The following is a 9,112-nucleotide window of genomic DNA, read 5'->3' as shown; positions in this document are numbered from 1 at the left end:
TTTTGTTTTATTTAAGTTGTTTTGTTATTGTTTGTTTTTAATTATTTAGCTAATGGCCACTTTCTTAATAATTAGATAAACTGAAGCCTTTCAGGGTTGTTAACACTTGCTTACTTTATTCTTTATGTATTATTCATGTCATTTAGCATTTTAGGTTGTTGTAGCAGACACCCTGTGAACCCATCACTGTGTAATATATTTCTAATGGATTTTTTTTTTTTGCCTCTAAATAGTAAGTTCTGCATTTTTACGAAGAAAAAAATGAACTGATTAATCAGGATTTCTTAAAGAAATAACAGTGAAAATGGTGATTAATGTCATATATTAAATAACCTTAAAGTAATTGCCTTGTAGTCCACAGAATGATAAACAGAAAGAGAAAAGCTGCACAGACACACATGTATGAAAATAACCCTTCAAACATGTTATATGTACTGTATAAAACCGTCTCTCTCGCGCTCTGGTTCTCTGCCGTGGGCGTGGTCTTACAACATTTATGGGCGTGGTTAAGTGCTACCTAGCGCCCAGCAGCTAAGTGATTGACAGCTGAGCCGCTTAAAGCCTCAGAAACTCCGCAGCGCTCAGAAGCGGCACAGCCGGGCCGCTTTAAAACTGCAAACCTAAGGATTCACACACGTTTCTGGACAGTTAAACGCGTTTTAACCGCTTTTCTTCTCACTTTGGGAATAACAAGCAACAGTTAGAGAGGCAGCCGAGGTAAGAAACGCCTGGTTCAGGTTAACCGACAAAAAGTGTAGAAAATGTTGGGATTCTCAGTGTTTTCATGCTGCAGTGTAGTGTAAACCAAGAGGAGGGTTTACTGTTACAAGACTCTGGATAGACAAACTATAATAGTTAAAGGAGCGCAAAGTTGGTCAAACCTGGCTTAATAAAACTTAATAAACCTGCATTCATAGAATGGATTTTTGCTTAAAAACTATTTTAATGAATTTAAAGAATTTAAAAAATGATTTTATTTTAAGGAAACAAGCATTTATTGGGAAGGAAATCGTCTCTTAACTATAAAATGCATTTTTAATGCTCTCTGTGTGCCCTGGATGTATTTATTTATTTTTGTTTTTAACTGTTTTTTTTATGTCTAAGTAAGAACTGGTGTAGAAAACACTGATATCCAGGAGCTGTGGCCTCATACAGAAGGATGAAATGAGTCCTGACACTGAAAGACAGCCTGAAACCATTTTTATTGAATAACTGTTAGCACTAAAGATTCTTAAACTATCAAAAGTAAATGCAGTCATTAAGCAGAATCATACATGTTCTAGTTGTATAATAATTATATATTTAATTATTGATTTATTAATTGGTGTTTCACGTTAATGTTGCCGCTGGGGGTGATTTTACTAACTTATATACATGCTGCACAGTTTTGTTTGCAACAACAGAGCAGAATATATAAATAGATTTATAAATGATTGATTTCTAGTATTGTGTGAAGAAACCAGAGGCAGAGTAGCATCAAAAACTCAAAAAGGAAGCTAATTTATCAACACCCAACTAATGGATTCTGTTATTAGGTTTCATCTTAACAGGGACAATGCAAGAGAAACATCTGAGTCATGGCATCTGTGGTCTTCCTGGCAGTTTTAAAATCTTCCATGTCTAAGGGGAGGAAGGAAAGGCCACTAGCCTCCTTTGACGTCACTCTGATCTGTAGTTTCAGTTTATATGGGTGTATGTTTATACATGTATTATATTTTTAATCTGCAAAACAATAAGTAAGCAAAGCTTTAAAATAAATGGTGTGGACTACACAGTAAAACATTTCGTGTCAAAGATGTAGTAGAGTAGAAATAGAAACAGAAGTAAAGCTGTGATTGCTACAGAGTGGTGAAACTTGCTTCTGGAGGGAAGGGAAAAATATCCACTTGTGTTGCAGAAGGTATCCTGAGTTCTGAAGCTCTAATCTCACACATAATTTCATATATCTGGTCTTGCATCTACCCTCCAGATAAGGAGGCACACAGTGTGTTCCTGCACTGTGAAAAAGCAGCCAGGGTATCCTTGAAGCTCGTTGTAAATCCTAAACAAACAGAGGACAGCTCATTGTGCTCCAAAAGGCTCCCCATCCTGTGACTTCTCTCAGGCCTACTTTAAATAATGTAACCTCACCAAACACAGGTGAGGCCCCGCTCCTTTACAATGCAGGTAAACAGGTGTGTCTGCAGTGCTCACAACTGCTGGTCAGTGATCCTTGCTGAGTTTGAGTGATTAACTAGCTTTTAGCTAGAGGCCAACCTGGCCATGGAATATGAACATTCACTCCTATAACAGCATATATGTGATAAGAAATAAGGCATGGCATAAGAGCCCACCTTCTAATGAAGTTTGGCAATTGCAAGCTTTATAAATAAAACATGAATTCATTGGGAATACAGAAGAAAAAACTTGTTTCTGGGCCTCATTTACACTATGTAGAGAAAAATACTGGACCTTCACACTTACAGCTGCTCAGCTATGAAGCTCCTAACATGCGGTTTTTGTTTGTTTTGATGTTGATGCCAGAGGTTTGGACATCTGCAGTTACTGAGTCAGCAGAGCTTTGACAACTTTTATATACTCTGTGAATCCGGTCTGTCACTTTGCATGGTCTGCCACTTTATGAGTATGTTGCTTTGATTTCTGAATGCTTCCACTTTGCAGTAATGTCACTTACAGCTGATTGTGGGCTATCTAAGTAGGAAGCAGCTTCACAAACTGTTGTGAAATTTCACAGACTTTTCTAACAGTGGGCTCCTGTCACAGCACCACACTTGAATTCAGTGAGCTCTTCAAAATGACTCAGTCTTTTACCTGTTTGTAAGAGGACTGCAAACACCTCAATGCAACAACTGAACTCAGCCCGTTAAACAACACAGCGAGGTGTGTTATTTGCACGATTAAATTAAATCTCAATCAGCTAAATGCCTGAAATGATTTTAAAAACCAGGTCAGAAAAGACTTCAGGTCAGTCTGCTTGTGCGTGTGTTTAATCCCTGGTTTGTGTGATGGCATGTGACCGTCTGACACACATAGAAAGAGCCGGGCTGGGATTAAACACCGCCGTCTCATCTGAGATTACTTCTTTTTTTCTGTCGTGCTCTCAGTCACACACACACACACATTTGTTCTTCCGTCTTTGTGAGGACAGATGATGAAGCCATGCACTCGGCCTTGCATACCCCAAACTAAACCTGACTCATAAAATTGGGTCTGAAAGCAAGCTGGAAACTCCAGGGCTTAAAAATTAAGTATCAAAAACTGCATTTCTTCTAATGACCACTCAAAGCTCCAAATGTGAGCAAATCTCAGAGACTCCCACGATAAAACGCTCAAATTTAGAGCTTCAAGCTAATTTACCCCTTCATATTCACTCTGGCTATTGTTTTTTCTCCATTTATCTCATCCATCTGATACTGTTAAAGTTAGGGGTGTGGCTGCTTTGATTGACAGGTGACTGAATAGAAGTTAGCTGTCATAGGTCAGTACCTCCATCTATCTACTCTAATTCAACTCAGTGAACTGGACCTTTGTGCACTTTACTCTTGATTTATGCCCCCTCATTGAACTTATCTAGTGATGGTTTGCTTATTACACAAATTTCTAAGTCACCACATTATGGAGCCAACTGGAGCATTTTATTGTAATTATGTTAAAAATTATCCGTGTACAGCTTGCTTGGTTTAGCTGGTAACTTAGCAACACACATTTCTTGACATATGGACTCTTCTGGCTCGACAAAAGCAACATGGGAGAGACCGAAGTCCTTTAAAATGTGAAGTCCAAAACCAGTGGGTACAGCCATCATTTCTATACAGTCTACAGGTTTTATGAATGCAGAATGCAGAAACGTATAAATATGACCATTTGAGCAGCTGGTACCACGCGTATTTGACATTTTTGCATAAAATATTCTAAGTAAAATAAATTGATATAGTTTTATTGATTTAATTTTAGCTCTGGCTGTCGGAGAAATTACTGGAACAAGCAGTGGAAGAAAATGGGCTCCCTCTGCTATTGATTGTTTTTACCTTCTGCTATTGATGTTGCAATGTAGGTTTTTATAGGCAGGTTCAAACTAAGACTATAACTTATGTTAGGGTGGCACAAAAACAATGATTATTTCAGTGTCACACATTGAAGGCACAAAGAAAAAAATAATGTGTCACAAAATGTTTATTAAATGCATCAATGTCTCCACAAAAAGAAAAATGTTGATACTCCAAAGGCACAAAAGACTTAAAGTGGTACACAAAAATTAAGAAACACACACACACACACACACACACACACACACACACACACACACACACACACACACACACACAGATTAGAGTCCCAGATGGTTAGGGATATAAACTGTGTGTGTTTACTTGTTTTACTCATGTTGTGAGGACATAAATCAGGCCCTGATAGTGTAAAGAGTTACATTTAGTGCTGCTCTGTGTCACTGTGTGCGTTTCTTTCTTTCTCCATTAGGAGTGCAGACAGCAGGCTCGCTCATCCATGGCATCACAGCAGCAGCAGCAGTGCAAAGGTAGGAATACTGCCGGGTGATTTCCTCGAGACCTCCATGGGAATTCACGGAATGTCCCGGAACGCCCAGGGTGGGCCTCGTTGTCATTTTTCCTGTTTGGTTGTTTCTACTGAAGAGCCTTACTTCCTGCTGTTGCTGCTAGTTTACACACACACGCACACACACACACACAAACACAGAGTAAGGAAATAGCTCTGTGATTGTGAAAGTCAGATATATACACAATTAAAATAAGAGGATTTCCTCATGAAAAATAAAATCCTCTCTGCTCAGCGACCTCTTGTTGGAGAGAATCAGTGCTTTACATAAGACATGAAGACTTAGACAATAAAGAATCACAAAGCACACGAGTGGATGTTAAACAAATGGTTTTAGATCATCAGTCAGATGGGTAAAAGGTTGAAAATAGGTTTCTAGCAGTGCTGTTTCTGTGTTAACTTTAAAGTTTGACATCACAATTTTCTGTTACATTAACAGAAATGGCTTTACTTGAGCTATGCAGCCAGCACAGCTAAAAATAAACGTGGATTACCTTCCTGCAGCCTCAAATCTCTGGGAGTTGATTGTCATAATGTAGAGAAATGAACAGAATTCGGCAGCTGCCTGGAGGGAAGAAAACTAAGCTAAAAATATTTGTATTCTTTGGACAATAGGTCACTGTATTTGTTTATTCCAGCACCCTGCACATGTACAGCCTGTGTGTTTAAAAAAAACATATAGAGAAATCCACACTTTACACTTTAGCTACATGTGAACATGCCGGGAATGCAGGAATCACAATTCCAGCAACAGTTAGAGTGGAAACCTGCAACTCCTTCCAGTGCAGCTGCTGTTCTTACATTGCAGTCCTTTTATGACTGCTTGCACTGGAGCTTCTACTGCGTCATCACAGACAAATCACAATTTCGTCACAAATTTGCTGCGCCTCAGGGCCCAAACAGGAGCCTTTAGTCAGTCTGCAGTGTCCAAGCCCTGTGACGGAGCATCACGCTGCCAATGCTGTCTTCTAGTTTAGCATCCTGAGGCATCTGAACATTATGGAGGAACATTCAGTGATGTTTGAGGATCATCACACATGTGAGCTGGTTCTCTAGCCAGAACTTGGAGAACCAAACAGAAACCTTGTTAAATAAGCTGCATAGTCCAATCCTGAAGCTGGTGTATCAGTGGGTGTGCACCTTAAACGTGTCCCTCATAGTCACACTGTCAAAGTAGAGTTTCACTATAAATACATGACATGGGAACAGCTTTGGCTCTTCAGATGTAAGATTTTTAAGACCGATACTGATACCAATATTTGGTGATTTTAAAAAATCTGATATACCGACAGATTTTTTTTTTCTTTCAGACACATGAAGAATAAACAGTACACATAATTATTTATAAGTAATTACTAAGATGAGACGAGAGTGCAGTTTAAAATGATATTGTTTTACTGGCACAACAAATCGTGGATTACTCAACTCTTCTAGCATCAGCTGGCTATTGTGTTTGTGGAGTTCAAAACATGTGTTACCTATGGGGAGGTTGCATAGTGCCCTCTGATGGACAAACTATGCAATTGTTCAACTCACAACATAGCTGAAGGGTGTTTCTCCCATCTTCTCTACTTATTTATTTAGATCTATCCACCATTAAAAATGATATCAGCAGGTAGCTAATATTGATCCCACTGACATGTTGGTCAGGCTTGGTACAACAACCCAAACTTGGTATCTGGCTAACAGCAACTGCACTGTTCTCCACAGAGAATATTCATGGTAAATACATACTGTGTGTAAACACTGATGGAGAGCCAGCAAACGCATAGGCGCAAGTGGTCAAGATGGGACTCCCAAAGTAATCTGAAAAGAGCAGCCACACTAGGAATTGTGTATGTCATTAGGAGGGCTAACAACACCAGCAACAACTGTAATATAAAGACACATTTTTATCATGAGACGAAAGACGAAATTAACAAACTTTCCACTCTGTCCTTCTCCATATTCTGCAGGCTAGCGGCTAGCTGCCCACCAAGCCCGGTGCCAGAGACTGATTCTAGGTAGAGGGAGCCAGGTAATGACCCTCAGTCCTTCCATCAGACAGCCTCCACGCATTGAGCCGGATCATGCTTTAGCTCCCTGACAGTCAGTCAAAATGATGGCCTCGGTGGTAATCGGGGGACATCGGAAGAAGTCCCTCACGTTGAGAGGTGTGGACCCAGAGACCTGCATGATCGTGTTTAAGAACCACTGGGCACAGGTGATCTTTTTATTTGCTCCTGCATCATCTTCATCTTCACTGGTTAATCAGTGCTTTGCTTCACAGATAAAGTCACTACTGACATGTTTTTTTAGCTGCTCTTTGTCTCTTCTGTCTGGCCTGGCCTAGTTTCACTTACAATGACTGTGTGACTGTCTGCGTGTGTCTATGAATGTGTGTCAGCATTACTGGCCAGACTCTGGCCCTTAAACACAGGATCCATTTAGTACAAATCACTCTCCACAGCTGCCAAGAAAACCCCCACACACTCTGCATCGTCTGTGTGTGTACAAGTATTTTGTGTGTGTTTGCAAGTGTGTGCATGCGGTCCTTGTCTGAAGCAGCTAATGTCAAAGGTTAACACAAGTCCAGAGAGTGAATTGCGTTCTTGTTTCATTCATCTCTTTTTCATCCCTCCCACGGCTATCTCTCTTTTGTGGCATCTTAAATGTTTTACAGCAATAAAATTATTTTCTTTATTAGACAAATTAAAAAATAAAGTTTAGTCCATTTTATGTGAGCTCCACTTAATTTTCCTCCTTGGCGCGTTTCATATGTGGACATTTCAACACAGTCATCGCACTTGGGTGAGGACAGATGATCACACTCACATCCGTTGGTGGAGGTTGTCTCGGTCTGTCTCCAAACAAACTCCCAAGCGGTTTATTTATGATGACAATGTGATCCCACCTCAGTCTGCACATCGTACTCAGCAGATTTCAGCTGAGTTTCAGTTTCAGAAATTACGAAGAAATTAAATACGATGATTTTGGGAGTAACTTATCCATGTTATCCATTAGTCTGCAATGCAGCACCCTCTGCCTGTATTTCTTTTCTTTGCTCCCGGCACAGACACATTCTGCCAATATATGGACTGAACGGTCTTGTGTGGTTTGTAGCAACACATTTTGGTTTGCTTGGAATTTCTGTTACAAAAAGCAAAAGTACAGGAAATAAACTCATTAACTGATTCAGACTAGAGTAAATAAACAAAACACCCTTTTTCCAAAGGCTGATCGAGGTAAGCTCAAATTTGTCCACGAACTCTAGGGAAATCAAACAAATATACACAGGTCAAAATTGCTCAGAATTACAAAATTACTCCTCAAATAGAACATTGACATTGCCACTCCATAAGTTTTTGTGGTGCCTAGTGGTCATTAGAGGAATTACAACTGTAGTCCTTTAACGTTCAGCTGAGAAGGGTCCAAGACAGCTGCATATAAATATTATTTCTAATGCATTGAGGTAAAGAGGTGATGATCCAGTTTGGTACCATTAGAAACTAAAGGAAGCCAAAATAAAAACATGATATAAATAATGCGTTTCTGTTTTCTTCATGCATTAATTTAAACAGCATTTTGCCCCAGTGACGTTTCTAACCTGGACGCTTGAGAGATTATTAAGTGACATCATTTATGCCATATTTCATTTAATAAATCTGTCTCCAGCTGTTATGTTTGTGTTTGTACCAGGATAAAGCTTTGGTTTAGTTAGTTTCGTTTTTAACTTTTCCATGCAGAGTTTCAAATACATTCATTAAAATGTACTTTAAAAAAATCTGAATACGCTTTGATAAAACAGGTGTGAGTATCTACTGAGTAATTTCCTCTAATCACTCTCATTTCAGGTGTTTGTTTTGCTTGTCGTATAAAGATGGCTGTAAACGCATTGTCTTTTACATCCTTGTGTTTCTGTTGTTTTTCAGGTGGTGAAGATCCTGGAGAAACACGAGCCGAGTCGCAGCGGCACCAACGCGCTGAGTTTCCTCACAGGTCATGGCAGCAGCAGCTCCGGAGCGCTACGTCTAGGCCCCATCCCGGCCGACGAGGCCAGCGCCGTCCAGAACTACGTGGAGCACATGCTCTTTCTACTGATGGAGGAAGAGGCGGGCCAAGGTAGGATTAAAGAAATCATCCCTCACTGTGCAACAAATGCAGTAGTATACTGGGACTCAGGAGTGTTTGTGCACCGGTACCAGGGGGAGCGATGGGTCCGATCCTGGAGTTTGTGGTCCTTGAGGGTGTGATGGAGAGGCTGTTTCTGTGGAGTCTGAGGAGGCAGTTCACTGAGGACATGAAGCTAGAGCAACTCAGGATGTACCAGATGCTTTTGTCTCAGGCCAAACAGCCTCTGCTTCACCATAAACCGGTTCTGCGGCCGCTAATGATGCTGCTTGCCTCCTGCGCCGGAGCTGCATCTGGTGAGTTGGAGGTGAAAGTGTTGAAATGTTTAAGATTTGACTTCCCAGGCCAAATGAAGGTTTAGCTGATTACTACACCATCTAGTGGTACAATGTGGTATTACATTACAGTGCAGCCAAGCCCAAGTTCAAGT

At 40.3% G+C, this 9,112-nt stretch overlaps 1 protein-coding gene across 2 annotated transcripts in view; it reads left to right on the top strand.

Annotated features, from left to right (window-relative positions):
* Nucleotides 1–571: 571 nt before the first annotated feature.
* Nucleotides 572–9,112, top strand: part of LOC102215819 (protein FAM160A1-like) — a 23,918-nt gene continuing 15,377 nt past the window's right edge. For both annotated transcript variants that reach the window (XM_005753560.1, XM_005753559.1), the window contains exons 1-5: nt 572–717; nt 4,477–4,534; nt 6,528–6,775; nt 8,484–8,673; nt 8,757–8,978. In XM_005753560.1, the coding sequence (XP_005753617.1) occupies nt 6,671–6,775; nt 8,484–8,673; nt 8,757–8,978 (517 nt within the window). In that variant the 5' untranslated portion in view covers nt 572–717; nt 4,477–4,534; nt 6,528–6,670. The remainder of the gene's footprint in view (nt 718–4,476; nt 4,535–6,527; nt 6,776–8,483; nt 8,674–8,756; nt 8,979–9,112) is intronic.

This window comes from Pundamilia nyererei, unplaced genomic scaffold (genome assembly GCF_000239375.1).
Source record: "Pundamilia nyererei isolate P.nyererei 1_Seehausen unplaced genomic scaffold, PunNye1.0 scaffold00438, whole genome shotgun sequence".
NCBI classification, from domain to species: domain Eukaryota; kingdom Metazoa; phylum Chordata; class Actinopteri; order Cichliformes; family Cichlidae; genus Pundamilia; species Pundamilia nyererei.
Note: the sequence above shows the minus strand (reverse complement) of the source record. Positions and strands in the feature narration are given on the sequence as shown.